We start from the raw sequence: 23,706 nt of genomic DNA, 5'->3' as shown, positions 1-23,706 counted from the left end.
GCAGATGAACGAGAGAAGGGAGGAAACCCGGGAGGGTATGAATTAACGTATTTAATAGAGGGGTGAAGAAAAAGTATGTCGTAAAGTGCAGTAGGTAGGGAAAATTACACGTGTTAACGAAATTTCGATGAATTTTGTAACCAAAAGTTCGGCTTTACCATTATCATCGAAACATTAGATTTTCTGATTTCATTGTTTCTCTATTTTCAGAAAGATTAAGTTCGATGTATGTATTTTAAGAAACAATTGTTAAAAACCAATTTTTAAAGCCGTATAGGTTTACTTCGGAACTCGAAAGCTTGACTTGTACTACTTTTCACATTTTGTTGCGGCACAGACAAACCACTTTAAGCAAGAAGAACAGACAATTTTTACGTTACGAACCTTGTCACGTGATTTTCACATATCGTTCAATTATATTTTTAACATACTTAGGAAATTATATATTTGCCAAATGTTGTTCTATGAGCTGGAAGAACAGAAAGAGAATGATTTCTAAGTCATTCTAAGTCACTGACTGACACTATATTGTCCGCAAAAAATTATATTCTTCTGTATGAATGAATTTTACATAATTTCGAGACCATAAACGAATGTATCTAAATGTTACTTGTTACTAAAAAAAATACGGTATTTGCAGGTTTCACGGAATGTTATAGTGTAGGTTATACGGAAACGATGACAAAACAGGCTTGACAATTAACGTGTTAATGATACTACGTATATGATCCAAGTAAGACGATGGATTTTGATTTTTCAATTACAGCGAAAGCAAAGGAAAGTTCAAAATATCGAGTTCGATGCGCGCTAAAATCGAATCGCAACAGATCTCTCGTTTCCCGATCGAGATCGACGAGGTCGCGACTGGCCGAAGAACTCGATTCTCGATTCAATAGGAAAATTGGCGGCAATTGGAGCGCGATTCTCACGGCGGGATACCTTTCGTTCGTCCTGTCGAGTGGGGAATTACGAAAGGCAAAGTGTTTCCACGACGAACCGGCGTGTGTTAGATTTCGATCTCGAGTAGGCCGCGTAAGGTAGTCGAGCCGCATCGTCGCGTCCGAATCACGGTCCGCGAGTGACCAGCAAACGAAATGGCAAGAGTGCGGTGTGCCGTGTGTGCCACGATGCTATATAAACAATACTTGCCGCGAACCGTGATCAGTCGAGTTGCGGCGGCCGTACCTGTCGTGACACAATATAATGCATCGCACCATAACAAACTGAACGAGAACCGGTTGCCCTTTTTCCGCGTCTATCGCCGCAACGCGTTCTCATTTGACTTAACCTTGTTTGTTCCGCGCCTCTGTGTCCGTTCGAATATTTTCCACGACCCGCACGCGAGATTAAGGCATTCCTGTGCAGAGAAGTGACCGACGACCAAGCCATGTCGCACGACAATTTCGGATTTACCTCGAGCACGGTGAGTGTCATTGTCTCTTACCCGATTGTCGTCGCTCTTCTTTGTCGTTCGTCTTTTGATTACACGCACCCGCCGCACGTGCACCGCTCCAAACATTTCGAACAAGCCAGGTACGACCACCGTTGTTTCGTTCGGTTCTCGCGAACCGTTCGAAATATTCGGTTATTCCGTTCTTTTGAACAGCCCTTGACCCTTCGAGGACTGAGATCGTTGGATTGATTACATCGGTTGATCTATCTTAACCCTTTGCTATGTTTAAACTGGTACATTTTATACAGATGAAATTAAAGTTCGTGACTCATATAACAGTTACGCTTTCCATAGTTTTCGAAATGCAGAAGAATTCGGTAATGTTGAAATTATTTCGAACCGTTATACGATAATTTTTAGCGATGCTTTAGAGTCACCACTCGTATGTAAAGGGTTAATATTTTAAAGAATCCTGCCCACTGGGGATAATTTTCAAGGAAGTCCTTTCATTTTACTATTTCATTTGTGTACTCTGTGGAAGTTCCGCTTATTCGGCCTGTCATAAACGTGTAAAATAGCATTTGAAGTGAGATCACAGACCATCGCCGGTACATCGCGGAGCTTCGAGAATCGAAATAACAGGTCGAACATTATCGAGCCTCTGTCATGGTAGCAGTTACAACCTGTTGTGTTTAGAGTTCGTTGTGCGTGACAGACGTGATTAGAACGCGGGATAGATACAGGAAAAAAAATGATTGAAGTTGTAATATACAAGTACGATTCGAATAAATTAACGACCAGTTTCCGCGTTCTGCTTGATAATTGCCATTCGATTTCCATTAATTACGTACCATCGAGACGCAGATCGCCAGACGCCTCGTCGCGTATGGCAACACCTCAGGACGTTCGATACGTACGAACCGAGAAAGAGGGTAGTTCACGGATGCTGTTTCATCGTACGAATTCGTTCATTGTTGTTATTATTTCGTTTCCTAATATCTCGAGAACACCTATGTAGATAATGAAGGAATTCGAAAATTGAATTTCTCGAGACAATTGTACAATGATGGATCCATACTGGAATCTGTCGATCGATCTGGACTCCATTGGTTGAGATGATCGATGGCCGTCGATCGACCCGTGAATCGATCCGTTTTATTCGGAATCAAATGGTTCGATTACCTATTGCCTCGAATTCGCTGCGAGGTGATTGCTCGCGAGACCAAGAAGGAAAGGAAAGCGAGCCGTCGAACGTAAAATTCTCGTCGAAGGACAATATCTGCTGGAACCGCGTGCTGTGTGACGTTAATACGGGGCCCATTTGAGTTGAACCGAATCCTTTCCGGTTCGATGAAGGAAAGGAACGGTAACGTAGAGCCAATCATCTTTTTCCATGCCATAGTCCTACGTCATTAGGTCGTGAAATTCGCTAGAAAAAACTGGACCGCCGTTTTTTCGAATTGTTAGTGAAACTGCGTGTCCTTCGAATCGCGATTACCGCGGCTCTGCCATACAATTCGTTCCCTCGTTTTTTTTCGCTAGCTATGTAGTTTCAGTTTTTGTCGGTGGCTTGTTAAGTTGAAATTTCGCGAAATTTCGGAATTAGTTCGTCTCGCTCTGATCCTGTTATTGTTTGCTTCGTCGTCATCGAAATACTTAATTAACTAGAGTGACTTTTTGACTCGGTTTGGGAAACGTTTCGGCCATTGTTCCATTTAATCCCTAGTCAGATGTAATCGCCGACGTGTCGATGCGACGATAAGTTGAAATTCTGTAGCTCAGTAAACAGATCGAATAATACAAACCAGGCGTCATTAGAGATCGATGATCCCTGCGGTGAATGATTTAAAATAGTGAACCACTGGGAGAAAGTAAATTGGTAACGGTACTTACTGTTTAGAAGTAACGAAGATCGTGCGTAATTCTATGGAAAAATGCAGCGGGGTTGGACGGTGATTACAAAGATAGCGTTGGAGATTACCGGAAGGTCCGTTACAACGGAAGTTGCACAATCCACTGGCGTAGGCATTTAAATGTTTAGGAATTTCGAGGTTTTGCGTACATAGCAGATCATTGATCAAATACTTAACTATTTAAATTACTAATTAGGTACCTACGCATTTTTGTAGATTTATGTTTGCATACTACAGTAATCCAAGAATTAAACAACTTATAATTAAAAAATATGAGGTCAAACATTTGCAAGTATAAAAGTTTAAAATTGACAGATTTTAGTCAGCGAAATTTGGAGGTACTGAGAAAATTGAGTATTGACATAAATGAATGTTATTGAAATGTGGCGCAGGGAAATTGAATGTTTGCAAAATAATTGAACAATTAGATGTGTAAGTATTTACGTAACGCTATCGCTTGAATAATCGAATAATCATCGAAATTGAAAATTAAAAAATGTGGAAATTTGAAATTTGTAATATGAACATTTAAAATGTGAAAATTTGAAATATGAAAAACTTTTGGAATGTGAGAACTTGCAACTTGAAACGAAATAAAATGTCAAACAATGAGAGTTGAAAACTACTTGCGAAAATCGAGTACAGGAAATTTAGCATTGCCGAAACTATAAAAGAAAAAAAATCGCAGAATTGTATCTCACAGCAGAAAAGTAATCGATATACGTTTGGTAGATGGTAACACGATGATCCCGATTCCAGAGACCGTGCCTAAATCGTGTTACGTTGCCACCGACACGCGTTATACCCGAAAAAATGTCGATTGTCCTAACAGTTGCACCATCGATAAAACGAGAGATCAAACACTCGTCACTCTGATCCCTCGATATTTTTCTTCGCAGCGAATTGCCTCGAACGAAAGCGATAGGAAACGACACCTGTTTACTGGAAAACGCCTCGCTGTCGATCGTGTAATCTGGGAAGCGAGAAAAATAGAAACACCCGAGTAACAAGCGACTGGCCAACGATATCAAATGTTTGCTGTGCCGATTAGCCCAGGCCCCGCCGTTCTGTTCTTGTGTCGTTGTTTTCGAAGATCATGCTTCCTGATAATGTCACGGCCAGATCGGCTTTGGTAGTGGAACTTTTTTTTTTTAGACAATATCTGAATAACTGATAATGGAAATATTTGAAACCTGTGAGTTTTCCACTAGAAAGATCGCGACGATCGCGTGTTGGATCTTCCTCGTATCGGTTTTATCCCTGTTCAGATAATTTACTTGAATTTCCGGAAACGTCAGTGGAAGCGATGAGTTTCATCACTTGAGGAACACAGGGTGCAATCGGTTTTGCCAGTCGCGATGCAATGGACCGTTTCAGTCAAAAATTGGGCGAAGACTTTAATTATCTCTTAGTGGAGACTGTTCATTGATCGAAAATATCATTCGTCAAAAGGGGTTGAGTTGTCGTCGAGTGAAAATTCATCTACTGTCTCCTACTGAACAGTGTAAATTTCCGATCGTAGTTTAATTTGGCGTATTTAATGAAATTATGAATAAAAGACAACCTATTGAAATAAAACGAACAGACTCGTAGTGGCAAGAATCGTTTGCACAAAGGGGTTGAATTCTCTCCAGATGAAAATTTAGTTATTGTCTCCCACTGAATACTGTAAAATGTTTCCTTTCCGATTGTATCCAAGTTCGATGAAGTTGCGAGTCAAACAAAACCTGTTGAATTAAAACGAACAGGTTTTTAGCAACAAAAATCATCTGAACAAAAGGATACAATTCCTTTCATCGATTGTCTATCAGCAAATACTTCAAAATGGTTTCTTCCTGATATTACTCTAATATCGATAAATCTGTGAATGTAATACAAGTAAAATGATATCGAACCGAGATTAGATCGCGATAATTCGTAAATTTCATGTCTCTATGCCGATTATGATCTATCGGTGATTTATCCGAGCCTATTCATCGAAAAAGCCTACTCGAGCCGAATCATTTCGAACGGATCTGTCGAATGGAAATATACACGTAGCAATTCCTCTGTCGAGATAGTCAATATTTACAGGAACCGTTGATTCCCGCGGCTACGTCGGGGAAATGTTTGTTCGCGCTTTTTATCGCAAGGTCGACGGATCCGTGGCTCATGAAAAATCGCCTCTGAACGAATCGCGCGATCATCGTCAATTTTGTCAGCACGATCGTTGTTTGATCGTGGAACACCCCGAGATTATAGGATCACGTAGTACGGTAATAAACACTCGAATACATTGTTCCTCGGATTCTTTCTCGTATAGAAACATATGATATTTGGAACAAAAATGACTATGCGTTATTATTTCATTTACTGTTCTATCTGCAATTATGTTAACTCGAGGGTGTGTCTTATTATAATATTTATCATAGTTATTTTACTATGTAGATTGTAGCAACATTGCAATGATAATAACACGTATTACTTTCGAATTTATCATAAATCCATATTGTATTTTGTGCTACTTTTGTACGTATTGTAGAAATGTTCTAGTTAGAATCGTTCACTCATTTCGATGCATTCTTTATCGTTATTCTGACGCTATCTGTCCGATAATGACGAGAAAGTTTATGACTCCGATAGTTCAGTCTGCAAAATGCTATTTTATTTTTCGCCGCGCTGCAAATTGCTTGCACACGGCACAAAAGGTTGAGCGTTACGTATGTCCGTAATTATTGTTACGTACGTTCATAAATAAACAACGGAATTTTATGGTCAATTGAATTGTCTGTCTTAATCGCAGCAAGCTGGAGAATAATCGCAATTGATTTTCTTTCTTGACAGATTGTAAGTAATATAGCAACGGGTTGTACCTCCGCAAAATATTTGCAGTTTGTTAATGAAACTCTGTAGATCCGCTTCTGCATTCTTCGCGCCTGCAACGGAAGTTGTCACACTGCCACTATTAAGTATTCTTCTAAAAAAGCTCCGATTTGTAAAACAGAAATTGAAGGAGTGTCGATTCCAATCGACAATGAATTTATTATGCGGCAAAATAAATCCTGGAATCTTTGTGTTTTTATGTTATCAAGATCCCTTCGAGTGCGGCTGCACTGCGCTTCAAAAGAATTTTTCTCCTTATATGAAAGTCGATACTTCTACGTCTGCTGCAAGTTGTAGAATATATTAATATGGTATAATGCTATAGCATTATACTAATAGTGCAATAATATTATAGTAGCACATAATACTATAGTATAATATTATCATATACTGTAATATTATTATACTATTAGTCTCTTATACTAGTATTATACTGTATTATATAACTTGCAGCAGGCGTAGAAGTTTTGACTTGCAAATAAGAGGAAGAAACGTTCTAACCTTGAAGTATACTAGTAGCATAATGCTATTGTATGATATTAATATAATTAATATTAATAGTATTATACTCGATAATATATATAAATATTATTATATAGTATATAGTATATATAGTATAATATTATACAGCAAATAGAATAGAATACATCAACAAATAGAAAATAATTCTTCAAATTTCAGTTATTTTAGATATTCATAATTTATGACTGGTAGATAAGAGGTTTACATTGGAAATTCATCCGCGTGACCAGAATTATGTATGGAATTGTTCATGCGTACTTGAACCGTTCGGCTAAATGTTTCTATGAACCTCGCGTTATAGTTTCCTTCGAGAACATTAGCGTGTACACACGTTTTTCCATTTCGAAACTCGGCCGTCTGGTCGTTGGAACATTCTTCTAAGTCGAGGCTGGCTCATTCCACGAGATTTCCGGCTGGCTGGTGTCACAGTCAGCGATTACTTGACGCTAAATTACCGGTGTTCTCCTCTCGTGTTTCTGGCTAATCTTGTTAAACCCGCAACGCCGTCACTCTTGCTACGATATTTTCGAGAGGAGTGTGTTAATGCGCGGCTTCTTGTGCTGACGTCATTGTCGCAGAGAACAGAGAAAAACCCTCGCGGATAGATTTCCACCGGTTACCTCCGTTTTCCGCGGTTCGCTTGCGAAAATCGCGTTGAAATCACTGGCAGATTTCTTACAGGCGGCTGCTGATCAATTAACGCTTTTGCAAGCATTCTGGAATCTATCTTTGCTGTTTCCCGAACTAAAAGTTCGTGGAGATTCCGTTTTTATCACCGTACGATCCTAATTTAATAATATTTAGTAATTAGAGAATATCTAATAATTTAATCATATATTTAACAATTAAATCATATTTAATAATTTCACCACTTTTAATAATTTAAAATTATCTATTTACAAGTCACGTTCTAATCGAGAATTTCTCTGCAAAATGCAGTCAACAAATTCCTTCAAGATAAGACGTTAGGAAGAAATGACGAAAGACGTAAGAAAACAAATAAACAAACGATATTGATTATTGGAATTCGGATGTCAGTAGAACAATCATTTTTATCAGTTGTCCGCACAATCTTTCCACGAGTTTCTTCGGCTATAAAAATCTGTGAAATTCGATGAAAGTTGCTTAACGCAGACGATCAGGGGATTAATTTGAACTGCGCTCATTCTTAAGATAGCATTCGAGAGATATTCGACCAGTAGTATGATCGAGCGACTCGATAAACGATCTTATCTACCGTTCAACGACTCGGAAGCACAAGTAAAAACTGGGATTAACAGCTTCATCGCCACTTTGAGTGGCCATTATTACTGTGCTGGCTACGTTTGTCAAATGACAGAAACGATTGATCGGGCTTTAATTAAATTTCAATTTCGAAAAAATCCCATTGACGTTCGTCTCAAATGATTTCCACCGCAACGGTGATTATCAATGAAACGCGAATTTCTCGGAACCAGATAAGCGACACTTTTTACATTCCATGGTCAGTGAATCATTAAGTTTTATTTTATTTCATTTAATTAACGGAAACCAGTTTTTCCATTACAAGCAAATTATAAATATTATATGCAACGAGTAAAAAGGGATATGTGATACAAAGTAGAGAAAAAGATATTGCAGGAAAATAGGAAGAAGGGAACCAAAATAATGGTTTCGAATGTATTTAAAGATGAATTTATAAGGTCCATGAAGGTAAAGAGAAAATCAAACTAATGTCTCGGTGTCTCAATCGAATTTTAATCGCCAGAATTTTATGCACTTATGATAAAAATTGTCCAGGTCAAATACAAAAGCTGTAAAGACATTAGAAAAGTTTGAGAATATTTTCATACTATATACAACTCTTCCAAAATTATTAAAAGATAAAAGACATTTTCATTAGGCTTACGATTCTTACAATTAAGTTAAACAATTGTTATCTTAAAAATCCACGGTCTATTAATCAAAGAAGCGTGCCGTGCTTACGTCGCACCTGCCCGATATTATTTTTCTCGCGAATCACCTCGAACGTTACCTTGATCGCGTCAATATCTTGTCAAGTCCGTCAATGTTTACAAACCTTTCGTTTCTCCGTAATTGATACCCGGGAGAAAAATGGGTTAATCCTTGTTAGACCGTTGACCATGGTTATCTTGATCTGAAAATCTGTACATTATCGGGAGCCTCGATCCCGTTGTACAACCGTAAGATTTATATAAGCAAACATGTTCACAGCTTTTGGTAGCGTCATCAAGCTCCTGTCGATTGTTCGCTTTAATCGCAGTCTGTCAAGCGATCGTAGATTACTGGTCGCGTGGAATTCCGTTTCAGCAAACATAATCAGCCGTAAATCATACCGATGACAGTATCTATTCAACGGCAAATTAGATGACGAATGTTTGTAATCCTTATGATATCGGCATGATTTAACAATTGGCAAACAGTCTGGGACCTAGAGTCGCGTTTGTCGGCCGGGTCGCACGTGTTAGCGTTGCTTTCATAATTGACTATCCCCCCTTGTTCTCGTCGCCGACGATAATTAGCGTTTCGAGGTGTTCGGACCCAACGTGTTTTGGAGTTTTTCTGGTCCTTGGACACTGCTGAAAATCGATCGATACATATCGGATAATTTGATTAACGACTCGTCCGGATGAATTACTCTTTTTTTCCTGTCGTTGACTCCTTTCCATCGATTTAGTGAGACGATAATTGTTGTAATTCAATTGGTGTGACACCGATTAACAGATCTCAATGACTTGTCATTGGGAATCGTTAATTAGTGACGCGTTAAAACGCGAATTAAATTACGCTCGCGTTCGGAATACCGATGGCGGCGGTCTTCTCTCATTCAGAATAGATTCATCATGATCCTATGACGACGTTCTCGGCGACTTACGATTTATTCTGTCCCGCGTCGATTCATTCTGTTTGGAATTCTTCGACGAGACGCGACGCAGCGTGGTCGATCAATTTTCCTTAGATGAATAATGGATATCCGCGGTTTCGAAATCCCCGCGAAATGATCGATTCCGTGAAACTTAGAGATCAGCGATAACACGTCGGACGTGGTCGTCCTTAGACGTGAAATCGGGAATGATGAATAACGACGCGTTATCGAAGAGCTTTTAATAATCGCGTCTCGAGTTTTAATCGCCGTGGACAATCAATGGAGTGAAAACCCGAGACTGTCATTGTCCAGATCTCCAGTCGCACCATGTTATTGTTACAGCACTTCAGTACTATATCAATTCATTTTCGTTCCGATTATAATCTATTAAAAGGATCTGTTAATTGCTTAACCTTAAGTGAGTTTTAATTTCTAGATCGAACCGACTTGAAATTTCGATCCTGATAAGAACTCAATCAATTTCATAAGAAACTTTTCATCGTATATTGAAATAATAATTCGAAATTAGGCGTGCTTGGATATTGATAATAATTAAGTATGATTTCTGAAAAGATTTAGAATTTTTCCTATCTTCATTTCGAATCCTGATGAAATCCTGATGAATCTTAATTTAATAAGAAGCTTTTCATTGTATATTTTATATATTGTAATAGTAATTTGGAATGTGCTTCAATATTGATAATAATTAGATATGATTTCTGAAAAGACCTGACCAAAACTAAATTACTTTAGAGCTATGTGTGTCCAGCGCTATTGAATAATTAAATCATTAAAGACTTTTTTAGATTACTGATTTTTGTGTTCGTTGTTTGTGAACATTTTTGAATCACTGAGTATACGAATCGACCGATGCAACGGCTCGTCGGATCAGTAGTAGATGCAGCCGTCGTTGGTCAGACACATGCAGCTATCTTCTGCATCTTCAGTGATGCAACTGTATCATCTATCTGGCACGAACGTCTTCGATGCATCTGTTCCACATCTAATAACTTTCCTCCTAATGTTTCACATTCGATCGACTATCCTTATACCGCAAACACTGTCCTACATGTGACTTTTCCTTACAAACTTCTCAGAATACTTCCCTATCAATTCTCGAAGGAATTTATCGTTATTTATTTATTCAACGTCATTAAACCGCGCGTAGAAAAGCTTTATAGAAATTGGTTTCCTTCCTTAATCATCCGAAGAAGTTGCAAAAACATCTTCTGTTCTGTCATAAATGCAGAAAAAAGAAATATATATATATATATATATATATATATATGAATAAAGTTATTATTGCTATTATTATTAAAGTTACGGCGCATAAATAATAATAACTATGAACAATTATTAATAATGATTAATATTTATAATTAATAATAAATAATGATAACTATTAACAATGATTAAAAGTTATTATTATTAAAGTTACAGCATATAATAACGCGCCTAACTGTAATTGTCGAAGGAACTGTAAAGTAACAGGAACAGAAACGAAACAGCTGTCGATTTCCTTCGTCATGTTTCATATCGAATCGAACGGTCGTTTTGGCTCGTGATATTTTTCATTGCGCCGTTAGATAATGTTGTAGCTCGGCAAAGAAGTCGGATAAGGAAATCTCTTTCGTCCGGGCTACGGGTCCGAGGAAATCGAGTTTGGAAACTCGTTCTACACGTCTGTCCGTGGCTCGGTGTCTCTACTTCTCGCAAATATTAATACCTGCACGTGGACGCGGCGAGTTTCCGAACTCGATTTCCTCCAAAACGAGGTTGCACTCGAAGAAATTCCGCTCTTTTTTTCCTGAGCTTATTTCTCCACCTCCTTCTCGGTCAAGCACGATCGAACTGTTTACACGAGAATTACGCTGGCGAAGACGAAAAGGCCATTTGCTTTTCACTATCGAAACGACAAAGGATCATCGTCTTTTCACATTACAAAACTCTCAAGTTATATATCATTTAACCGCTCGGACCACGAGTATAAACATTGTTTCAGTTTCCGACAATAAATTTACATTTTTATTACATGTTTCGTAAAGGTCTGTCGAAAGGTCCAACGAATTTCTGTTTAACAAATTTCATGAATAAAATTGCAAATTATTCTAAGCATACTTTGTTACAGTTTTATCAGAGAAGTCCGCCGTTCGGGTGTTGATTTGTTACAATATTTTATGCATTTATAACAAACATGTGTAGATCAATCACAAACTAACGAAAACATTTAGGAAATGTAACAACATTATTGTATTATTCGCAACTCCTGCATCTTGCAATTTATGTAGACAATTTTCATCTTGACAAACAATCCGCACTCTATTAATAACGGTACAAATGTTGCCGATCGATCTTTTACAATTTTTTAAAAATATTTTAATTACACCCGAAGAAAAAATTTCTTTCCACATTAGTAGGATTCCCCAATTAGTCATTTCGTTGACGTAACGGCGGACGTTACCGTTTCTCTCGTTACCGTGTTATTTTTCTGTAATCTGGCACGAGGATGCCCACGCGATAATCGTGCCGCGTTATATCACGATAACAACGGTGATTTTCAATCGATCGTGAATCGATCATCGTAAACGGAAAATCCCGTTTGAAATAGGCCGATTCCCCGAATAGGCTAGTTGCTCCCGGATAGAAATATTTGCGTGTATGAGCTCATTAAACGCCGCCGCTTTCGTAATACTTTCGCATATGACGTAACGTTCGCACGCTGCGCCGGATACTAGAATCGTAACACGCCGATCGATCGGCCGATCGGCGCAGCATCCGACAAACTGCGAGCAAGCCGCGTGCAACGTGAATCTGAATTTCTAACGCGGACGCAAAAGATCGACGATGCTACGGCACATACTAATTAAGCAGGACACAGACAATACCATCTGATTACGCAGACAGACATTTTTATGGTTCACCGGAATAAAATATCGCCGCGGTTTGTAGCAACTGTTCCATGAAGTTCCTCCGGTAAAAGTGGTCAGAGAAGATTGGATTTTTGTTTAGAGTTATATAAAGTGTTAAGGTGCTGGAGGAATTTCTTGGATTAAATGATTTAAATCTAGGAAAGAGATCTAAAGAATGTATTGAAAAAATGCATAGTTTCGTTCAAATTGTAGGTTCGCTGTGATTTTACACTGCTTTGCAATAATTAGAGATGTGCAAGAATTGTTTGGTTCGATTGAAAATATGAGATAAAATAATGAGAAAATTCAAGAGCGTTGTTACTGTTCATTATTTTAAGATAGAATTATTTATCTTTAGGCGATTTTGCAGGACAGTTATGAAATGAATATCTATTAATTACTATGTTGCGAAGAAAACTTGATTTACTTTTTTTTTTACTATTTAAAACTTGAGTAGATAAATTTTTTGAGTCAGTTTTTAAGATTTTCCCTCTTTTTAACGAGAAAGATGGTGGGGAATGCACGGTGGATAGAGAATGCACTATTTCTCGCGAAAATCGCGTTTCTACGGAAACTTCGATTCCATTGTAAATTCAAATTCGAAGGAAGTTGTTCGACTTCCGATTAGCCGAAGGCCGGATCTGCACGGATGAAGATTAACATTGAGAGTACGATGTTCCCTTGTACGTTTTGACGGTCATGTACGGTACGTGACTCGACCGGTAAACTATGCTTAAACCGCTCGCGATAGTTCGCATACGATTACATATTTCATTTCTGTTCACCGTTCGTTCCATGTAAGCGATTCATAAACGACAAACGTTGACCTTAGGTTAGCTGATCTTTGGATTCATGTGATTCAGCTTAAACCGAATTTGATACAACGGACGATTTAGGATGATTCACTGAGATTATCTTACCTTACCTTTTCTTTTCTTACAAAGTAACAATGTTCAGATTTCAAAGAATAGTCATTACTGATACGACGACAAGAGTACCTGCACGCGCATCTACTCTCTATTTATATGTAACTCTTAGTACTTGGACAGTCGTGCGCAAACATCGTAATCTAGCTTTTGTAATCCAAAGAACGATATCTTAATCCAGATTTAAGTTCTTGTGAAACTAATCGAAATGGAATAGGATCAGATTCGATTAATCGTTTCCTGATAAAAGAAAAAAACCGATACCAGTTGCTCGGTGTAAAACATTCCTGACAAATTATGACGTCATACTTTGGTATTTTTCGTGTTGGAAGGAACTAGAGATAATGGTGCGACAAGCTTGTTTACAGTTCACAGCACAGGCGAAATTGTTTCTTAATTTTATGTTACGATCGTTCAATTGAATATCGTCTAGCAGAAAAGTCAATAAAAACGACCAATAATTAATGTATCTGTAACTATTTTCAAACCGAAACGAAAAAACCTTAACGGAAACCTTAACGAAGAAATAAACCTTAACGAAACTGTGCAACCTCGATAGCAGTTCTTTGTGTCACACGTTAAACGCTCCTGTATTATTCCAATAAAATTTTATTAGAAGAATTTATACGATACATTAGGCGAATCAAATTTTAGTCGAAAAATTTACTTGAATATTCGAAATGTTCTTGAAGTCGCGAGTCTGATTTTTTTCATTGAAAATGAAATCTCCGAAATATTCAGGAGAACTGAGCGAAACGATTTTCGGGATGCGCGCGTGAAAATTAATTGCTTACTGACCGTTGAAAAACAAATGTTAGTTGTCTTCAGCGGCACGATTTATGTGCGCCGCAGCACACAAAACACTCTTATCTTTAATCTCTGTTTTGTTTGGTCTTCCGCAATTCCGCTGCAACCGGCTATTCATCCCCGACCGTGAATTTCAGTTGACAAAGAGTTTCCTAATCAACGCGGTTCGAATTTACATCATCGTAAATCTAATACCGGGAAGCGTCGACAGATCTTTATCGGCCCATGTGCGGACGCGCAGTGATCGACGCGATGCGGCGAATTTAACACGCGTTGATTCGACGCTGATTCGATTGTGCGTTGGATCAGCGAGACAGCCAGTGAATGCTAAGTCGAGTGATCGAAGAGAAACGCGAGATCCTTGGCGAATTGTGCTTGTCGGGCATGATTGCATTTATTGACGATCTTCGAATAACTCTTTAGCATTTTAATGGACTTCAGATAAACCGGAACTTGGCTAACTGATTGACAAATGAGTGGGACATCGATTTATTAGACAAACAAAACGTTTTATAATACGTTTGGTAACGCATCGACTGGTCAATAATGTGTGAATAATGGCCAGTCAGTAATTTATTAATCAATGGAGAAGACGATAGATGTGATTAATAACCGGACATACTGAATTCGAATTGATTAATGTCTGCATCGGTGATTAACCCAACTGCCTACGTATTTGCATATTCTTAAATTGTTGAAAGACGAAGACTTTTGCGTATGCATTATGTGTGCAAGCTTGGAAATCATAATTAATGAGAGTTTTCTCTTCTTTTTTCAGGATGGTCTGGACGCCAAAAAGTGGACCTCACAGAATAATCAAAATGGGTAAGCTGCAACTCAATAATATCAATTAATCTTAAAATATTATTTCTCTTCATGCCATTTTCAACTTCTAATAATGTCACTTGCGTTTCAGTTATGACCAGGGACATAATAAGAGCAACGTCTACGTTTTGGAGTTGGAGGACAAGAAGAAGAGTGTGCAAGAGTATGAGGAAGATTATAATCCGTACGAGCACAGGGTAGTTCAGCATCCAACAACGTAAGTTTTCGAGGTCCTTTTATCTAACTTCTTTGCTTAATTGCATTCCCTTTCGTCTAATTATTACACGCTGATTTTGTCGCACTATTTTAGAGAGCAAGCGTTATCCAGGATTTTCTCCGTCATCCTTTCCCTATCGATGAGGAAAAAGAATAATTTGCAAATCGATACGATAGTTAACTGAACGAAATCGCGAGGATTTGCATAATACCGGGCTTAGTGCACATGCTGTAGCCTTATCGTTTATTCCGACCGCGTTTCTCTAGATACAAATTACCCAGTAATTTGTTGCGGCGATTAGTCATGAAGCGGAAGAATAAGATTGTCCTCTGCGAAACTGCTTCGAGGAACACAGAAACGCTGCTAGCCTTGTTCTCGCGTTTAACGGCAAACGCGTGCGTTAATGTCGGCCACGTTTTCGAAAATTGTGCTCTCGTTTCCGTAAATGGGCCTCATTAAGCAAATAATTCTGTCTATCCCGTCGCCTCCAAAATCCACAGAAGCTACCTACTTAATTCTTTACGCTGGAAGCAATCTTTTAGTTAGCGTAAACACTATCGACCCTTTCAAAATGCTACTACTACCCACATTAATATTATTTATCATCTTAGAGTCCCTACCGATTGTGCAAAGTCTTAAGAAATTGAGTATTTATATTAAGAAAAATGGTAACAGCTGGATGACCATTTCAGGAGCTGGGAGACTCTGCTGCACTTGCTAAAGGGAAGCTTGGGAACCGGAATCCTCGCGATGCCGAAGGCCTTTCACCATTCAGGCTACGCAGTGGGTCTAGTGGCAACAATCATCATTGGTCTACTTTGTACTTACTGTATACGAATCCTCGTCACCTCGCAGTATGAGCTCTGTAAGAGGAAGAAGGTGCCATCGCTGACATATCCCGCGACAGCAGAAGCTGCGTTGTCCGTGGGTCCAACGTTGTTCAGGCCACTATCGAAATCGTCAGTGTGAGTACACATTCTACATTCTACACACCGTTCAACCGAATCTATAAATAAAATTTAGAAGATTAATCAATTCAACAACAGATACACACGCAGGTATTCTTATTTGCAGACATGTCATAAATTTGTTCCTGATGATCTATCAGCTGGGCAGCTGCTGCGTCTACACGGTGTTCATCGGCACGAATTTGAAAGCGGTTAGTGTAATTCTTTCAATTAATCTGTTACAGGAGAAGCAAGGTGTAGCTCGAGGCACATGCTTCTTTAAAGAGTAATTAATAAACTGCGATGTAGTGATGGCGAGGATTGGTAGATGAAACAGGAGACAGTAAACGTAGCAGAAAAATCGAAGAATACTGCGTTGTTGTCATCGGGTCCAGAGAAGACGCGACTTTCTACTTTACTTATGGTTTCTGCTACTGACGCAGGCCAGTTTTATTCTGCATAAAGATCTGCAGTCTAGTAATCAATTTACCAAAAGAAGGCTTTTGGAGGTTGCTTGATCTAACGTTTTGATGGCCACACATTTTCCAAAAGCTTGCTCGAAGGCGCTGAATTTTGCTGTTATAGCAATAATTTGACAGAGAGAAGTCACGCAGCTGTGATTGTGGACGTCGGAGCGTTAGAACCACAGTGATCCGGTATAGAAATAGTAAATACAGAAACGAGCGTACACGTCGATCCAGCTTTTACCGTAAAGAGCACGCGCGGAGAGCCAGTCTCTCTCTCTCTCTCTCTCTCAAGAGAGAGAGACGGTTGTGTGGGCAGCGAGAAAAAGGAGCATGTAGGTCAGGGAAACACGGCGCGAGGAATAAACGATTAGACGGTGCCGGGCGAGTAATGAGCGTCGGAGTCAAGGTGATAATGCGCGTGCACACGGACAGGTTCGTTGACATTTCGCGATGGGGAGGATGTGGCCGCCGTTTAAACGCTTATTTACGAGGACAACAGCCGTTTCTGCACGATCAGGAAGCTCCTCGAGCCGAAGAACCGGTGAATGTTAACTCTGACCGTGAGTCGTTGTTTCATTACACTTCCTCGACTCTCCATTTCTGCCTAACCATTTCTCACTCATTGAATGAAAAGTGATCGTTGCATGTTCGAGTCCTTCGAGGAGTCATTCTTCCAAGATCCTATGAGTTGGATATGAAACAGACCTTGATTCGTTACAACAATAAAGAGTCATGCGCCTTTATTTGGATGGTTGTTGGTAACAGAGATCTGGAGGACTACTTTTAGTAGACACTAAATTATACGAGTAAATTAATTCATACAGAAATTCATATTGTAGATAGAACTGAAAAGATGATAGAAAGTTAGAAATGCCTAGCCAAATGCAATAGAGCTAGGTCTGGATTAACAGAAGACTCATTGGACGCATAAGACAGTCTCAAACAATTCCGCAGCAAGAGAACCGAACAGTGAACCCGTCCGCTAGGGTTAACAGGTCCGAGACAGGATTACTCATCATTCTTTTGATGAACGTCGGATTAAAAATTCCGTGGGTTGTGCCGGTACTTCCCGGAGTGCTTAAGGATTCAGCACGTCGCTCGACGATTGTAGGATCATTCTGGTGGTAGGAGGATCGGAAGAGACCGGCTCTGAACTATCATGAATCCGGTGTGAGAGGTCATCGGATAGTCTGGTTTGATTCCGTTTCACTGTACTTTGTCGTGCAACTGCGAGTCGATTCCGCTCACGTTCACTGGCGTCGTAAAAATTTCAATCGCCCCGTTTGTTAATTCCTCTGGGTTCATTAGCTTCTTTAAACGCGGCAGAGTCTGGCAATAGAACAGCTGACCGTGTTACATGCTAGGTCGGTGGTCTATAGCGTTCTTGAAACTCGATCCGATTAATTATACGCGATTCCACCTTCGTTCCAAGTTGTCTAACAGTATCGATTTAATTGGAGCAATCTTCCTTTGTATTCGTTTTAACGGGATCTTAAATTCTATATTTCACATACGCAATTACGTGAAGTTATTGAATGCAGTTTGATGTGAGAACAGATTTTGAGGATCCTTCTAAAGAGAAGGATCAAATAGGTAAAAATGATCTATGACTTTAGAAACAGCTTGTCTCAAAGCTGTTGACTTGACAGACACAATCTCTAACATACTTTAATTAATAACGAATTCTGATATAGAGAGCATACACTTTGTGCAATATTATGATTCAGCTGCGGATCTGTATGTGCATACATACATTTTTATTTCTTAATCTTCCTACTACTATTAAATTTCACTCGCTGAACTTTGTCACAAACGCGTAATAGACGAAATAAGTAAAAGACGATTACAAGTCAGGCTTCTGTAACTTAGTCAGCGAGTTCTGTAAAAAACGCTAGAGACTCAATATTCGATTTCGTGGTGTGCTGAGAAAAACTGAACGGCGAGCGTGTCGGTGTTGGTTTAGCTAGGGTGCGTAACGTGTCGCTTACTACGCAATGTAATGGATAGTTAGCGGCACGGTTGCGACACGTTATTACACCGACTGGATAGAATGTGGATGCAACGGGCACCGATGGTGAAAACTTGAGTCTTGTCGCGGTTGGCCGCGCTAGAAGGAGCATATTCGATTCTCGCGAGCGAGCCTCCGTCGAAGAGAGAACCGTGACCCGCAGACAATGTTGTTTGATTAATCGACTCGTTTGACAGTGGATGAACACCTGTCCCATTCAAACCGCCGATTTTTCTTTGAACTCCACCAAGTAGCACGAAGATGAAATGCAAGATGCCTGCGGCGACCTTTCGACCGAGCACGATTTGAATCGCGAGACGAAATATTCGACACAGATTATCCAATGGAACGATTGTTGTTCCTTGTACGTTTCTCCGCTTCACAAAAGTCAACTAGAATTAGACAATAGAATTAGACCAAAGCTAAACAAAAATGATCTTTCTTGAAAGCTGTAAAAGTAGTTTGCTCCTGTATCCTCTGAACAGAGTTGTTCGGCGACCCAAAGATAGAGGATAAACGAGCAAATTGCATAGTTGCATAAAATGAACGAGCAAGAATGTGATAATTGGTACCCAGACGCAGTTTACGGTAATGCCGCGAGGTATTCAATTCGTCCGGTTGCACGGTTCCCAGGTTCTCCGAACGATTAATCGTCGATTAGCTCGATCCCCGTGTAATTTTCGATAGTAAAAAGATTAGACAGATCCCTATTTGCGAACGGAATTTATAAGCGGTCGATATAATCCCTCGGACCGTTGCATAATGCGGTGCACGCCGATCGGAATCGGTTCGGTCCGGCTGCGACCGGAACTAAGGTGTAATTTTCTGCCGGGCGCAAAAACTCTAGAGTTCCTGGCTAATTTTTCCGAATATGTCAGCTCGATCGAGACTCGACCGGCTTCGCGGTGACCTGTGTCCTAGGTCCCGGACACTGGGGCACAGTTTATAGGACCTCAAAATCTAGACGTTCATTTACAGGTGTCAAGTTTTCTCGGTCAATTTTGATGGAATTATCTTGTTTCGCCTTATTACTCTTGAGAGAGAACGAACCGCGGTTGTTAAACTAGAATTGAAAACACTTGATCGAGTGAAAATGGAACGTCCCAAGGCGGTTCGCATCGCCGAAGCGCAAGTTTCTTTTTCTGGTCGTCTTTAACGACGATGCAGACCTTATGCGAGACTGGCTGGCGACTCAACTATTACACCTAGTCGGCGTTATCCGATTCTTGTTGTTCGATGAAACTCGCTTTGTTAGTCATCACAGTGATTAGCCGACCGTGTGCGAAACTCAACGCGTAATTTCATACAAATTCCTCGGTCCGCGATCTCTTTCAGTTACGCTGATGAGAAAGCATCATGTTCATTTGAAATTTTTGCTGCGATTAGAACGAATTATTAGGACGATTATGTGTCGATGACACATCGTTGCCATCAATGTGTTATGTCCGACGTAACATCACGTCTGGCTCGATTCGTCGTTCAACGCACGACTGACGTAATATTACGTTACTATGAGCGATCGTCGCGTTGAATACCGCTGCACTCGTAAAACTGTTAGCAGATTAAACGTGTTATTACATCCGATGAAATACTATTTGCATTAAACTATCCCGTTAGATATTTCAGCACTCTTAAGGACGTATTATTACGCCCGGCGACCTACTTTCCATTGAAATAATGTTCTACATTAACGATTCCTACGATCGATAGATTCGTACATCAATCGATTCCAGCGTCGCACCGAATCTAATTAATTTTCTTCGTGTAGCGCCGTAATTATCCGTCAGACGCAAGGATGAGCTTAGCATCTAATAGAAACACGGTTACGTAAATTCTTGCGTTCCGCAAGACGCGCTGTCGACGATCCCGAGAGCGGGCCGCTTAATCAGCATAATGCCGAGGGAATTGCATCGATTGGAACGCATTACATGATCCTGAGTGCTCCACGCAATTAACGAAATCACGGTGTTGCAGCAGTTGACATGACGCGACGCGGACGTACGGGTGCGGGTGTCTAGATAATTCTCCAAGTGGGTCCACCACTGCGGAAAAGCGATTCGTGTTTCCGTTTCGCTAATTACTATATGAAGCGCGTCTTTGTGTCGGTCACTTATGCAACGCGTTCGCCGCAGAACGGTTCTTTCTTCCGTGAAACATAGAGAAATTCGATTCGTGCGAATGGGAATCGGGGAATAAAAAAAAAAAGAGAATGCGTGCGTTAACGGTTACGTCACCGGCGTCGGCTTACGTAAAGACGAAGGCTGAACGCAACGAGATCGCGAAAATAGTACGCGTTAGGCTGCGTCTGGGCTCGTTTCCGGTTGCCCTTGAATCCGTCGATATCGGCGATCCCAGACTGCAACAGCGATAGGCTATTGTTTGCGCGGCGTTCCGCGATGACGACAGCTGATTTGCATCGATACGATAACGGTTAATTTACGATATTGGCGCCGCGATAAACCATAGAAAGTTTATGGTCGTGAGTGTGCGCCGAAAGGACATCTGCTCTACGCAGAATCCACGAATTAAAAATGCGTGATCTTAATGGGCGATTATGCAATCTTCCTTAAAATATGTTTCCTCGTAGCTACTGAAAATAACTGCGTGGCATCTATGAAATTAATTCGAACTACGAGTTCAAATCGTACGGCAAATAAGCGTGTAAAATGGCACGTGGGGAAATGATTGAATCTCCGCTGCACGTGCGTCGAGGAAGGGATCGATGGCGTGTTATCGTGCCTATGTAAACACATAATCTTCACACGAAGTCGATAAGGGCTCAGTTAAACGCCAATATTAGCTTGCAGAATATTTTGCTATATCTTTATACTCTGTTCAATTTTTAGAATCAATTAAGACAAAATGATTTAAGAACATCAATGATGATAAGTATTCTTTTAATTTCAGGCTTTAGCTGATTACTTCCCGGATATCGACCTGAGACTGTATATGCTGATGATCCTGCTTCCCTTGGTCCTCGTTAACTGGATCAGGAACCTGAAGTTCTTGGCTCCCTGTTCGACCATCGCGAACGGCATCACGCTCGTCAGTTTCAGTATAATATTGTACTACATCTTCAGGGAACCCCTGTCTTTTGAGAACCGCGAGCCAATTGGCAAAGTCGAAGACTTCCCACTTTACTTTGGTACCGTGCTCTTTGCTCTGGAAGCTATCGGTGTGGTGAGTACTCTAAATTCTAAATTCTAAATAATAAACTCTTCAGAATACGATAAGGGTTCAGAAAATCTTAAGGTCATCTAATTTCAGATCATGCCCTTGGAGAACGAGATGAAGAAACCCAAGACCTTTATCAAGACCTTCGGAGTGTTGAATATCGGCATGGGATTCATAGTGACGCTCTACGCAGCTCTGGGATTCTTCGGGTACATCCGTTACGGCGCCACAGTTGGAGGCAGCATTACGATCAGTCTAACCGAGCCTATACTCTTGGCCAAGGCTGTACAAATCCTCCTGGCTATCGCCATCTTCTTCACGCACCCCATTCAGTGTTACGTTGCCATTGATATAGTCTGGAACGAGTATATTGCTCCCAGGTTGGAGAAGAACTCGCATAAACTCTTTTGGGAGTACGTCGTGAGAACTCTGCTTGTTCTCCTTACATGTAAGAGAAATATTTGATTGTGTTAGGAGATGTAGAACTAACATCAATTGCTGATTTTTAGAAGTCTCTGATTCAAGCCTTACTGTAGCTTCCAAATATTTTTCTTTCTACTAAAAGTAGTTTGTTAATTTTATTTTTATTTTCTGTTTTTAGTCCTACTGGCCATAGCCATACCCCAACTTGACTTATTCATCTCTCTATTCGGTGCTTTGTGCCTCTCCGGTCTTGGACTGGCCTTCCCCGCCATTATCCAGACCTGCACCCTCTGGAACGTTTACGGTAGGACTGGGAAACTGGTGATGGTAGCCAAGAACATGTCCTTGGTGCTGTTCGGTCTCCTGGGTTTCGTGGTAGGAACGTACACGAGTCTCCGCGACATCATCCACAGCTTCTCTTGAAGCACAGTCTGTGATGAAGGACCATGAACGAATGGCAGCAGGGAGGAGGAGGGAGGAGGAGGGTACCGCGTTGTTCGGCCGCAATGGACGAACGTGGGAACGCAAGGTTTCGACGACTAAAAGAATACCGAACGGTCGAGCCTGGACGAGGATGACCCCCCCTTCTTGGAGATGTATTTTATAAATACGTTGATGGGATGTGAGAATGAATGATCTCATCTAGGAGTGGAAGGGACGAAAAAGATGACCCGCCCAGCGGTGTCGTGATTGGTGGACTCTATCAGCACGTTCTTTTTATAGGATGTAGTTCGCCTATTGACCAGAAACTGTTTTTATTTGTTCGTTACCGCTGTATTTTATTTTTCGAATCGCGGACGATAGAACTAATGATTGAGAGACGCGCGCGCGAGATTCTTGAGATTAGTCGGTGGAATAACATAGATTGAAAGCACCGAAGACATTATTGTAGTTTGATCGAGTGGCGAGTGCTTTCTGAACGCGTTTCAATTTTATTTATGATAATTTCTAACATTATAACATCCATTTTGTCCCTCGCACGAGGCTTTCGTTTGCCTATGGCAATCCGTTACGTACATATATTATGGAATGATTTCTTACCGTGAACAAAGGATGAATATTTGCAGACTATTTCGACTTAACATGATAACTAGTACCAATCACCATTATGTTCATTTTAATAAAACGATCTGTTCAGTGTTTTATATAGATACCTCGAATGTGACTGCACCAGAATCCCGAACATCTGAATCCAAATACATCCTGCCGGTCCTTGTGAATGAAACATTTTTCCAAACTTATCATTCTCAACACCTAACTTTATCTTAGATGTATTGGTAAGTCTACCCTTTCACAATAGCAGGAAAGAAGTAAACACCCTCAACAACAGGACTTTCTCAAACATTGGGTTTTCAATTTACTCTGAGCCAATATTCCGAAATTTATGAAATGCAACTTGAGGAACTCTACTATTTAACAAAATGCAAAGAGAACGTTTCCCCAAACT

The 23,706-nt window shown here is 40.2% G+C and overlaps 1 protein-coding gene across 2 annotated transcripts; it reads left to right on the top strand.

Moving 5' to 3' along the window:
• The first annotated feature begins 1,041 nt into the window (after window positions 1-1,041).
• On the top strand, window positions 1,042-23,408 carry LOC117218661 (proton-coupled amino acid transporter-like protein acs). Of its 2 annotated transcripts, none has more exons than XM_033467205.2 (8): window positions 1,042-1,423; window positions 14,977-15,023; window positions 15,115-15,240; window positions 15,933-16,205; window positions 16,315-16,399; window positions 21,570-21,842; window positions 21,930-22,284; window positions 22,438-23,408. In XM_033467205.2, the coding sequence occupies exons 1-8, from the start codon at window positions 1,388-1,390 to the stop codon at window positions 22,680-22,682; spliced, it is 1,440 nt and encodes a 479-aa protein (XP_033323096.1). In that variant the 5' UTR covers window positions 1,042-1,387; the 3' UTR covers window positions 22,683-23,408. The 2 variants fall into 2 exon arrangements, with proteins under 2 accessions (XP_033323096.1, XP_033323097.1); XM_033467206.2 differs by lacking the exon at window positions 1,042-1,423 and adding an exon at window positions 14,467-14,849.
• The last annotated feature ends 298 nt before the right edge of the window (window positions 23,409-23,706 follow it).

The sequence above is a fragment of the Megalopta genalis genome, chromosome 1 (assembly GCF_051020955.1).
Source record: "Megalopta genalis isolate 19385.01 chromosome 1, iyMegGena1_principal, whole genome shotgun sequence".
NCBI lineage: Eukaryota > Metazoa > Arthropoda > Insecta > Hymenoptera > Halictidae > Megalopta > Megalopta genalis.
This window is presented reverse-complemented; position numbering and strand designations above follow the sequence as displayed.

Excerpts from the sequence above, each read along its gene's own strand:
- LOC117218661 (XM_033467205.2), top strand. The coding sequence starts at position 1,388 with ATGTCGCACGACAATTTCGGATTTACCTCGAGCACG. Across the intron at positions 15,241-15,932 it reads GTAGTTCAGCATCCAACAAC|GAGCTGGGAGACTCTGCTGC; the intron begins GTAAGTTTTCGA and ends TGACCATTTCAG. Across the intron at positions 22,285-22,437 it reads TCTGCTTGTTCTCCTTACAT|TCCTACTGGCCATAGCCATA; the intron begins GTAAGAGAAATA and ends TTCTGTTTTTAG.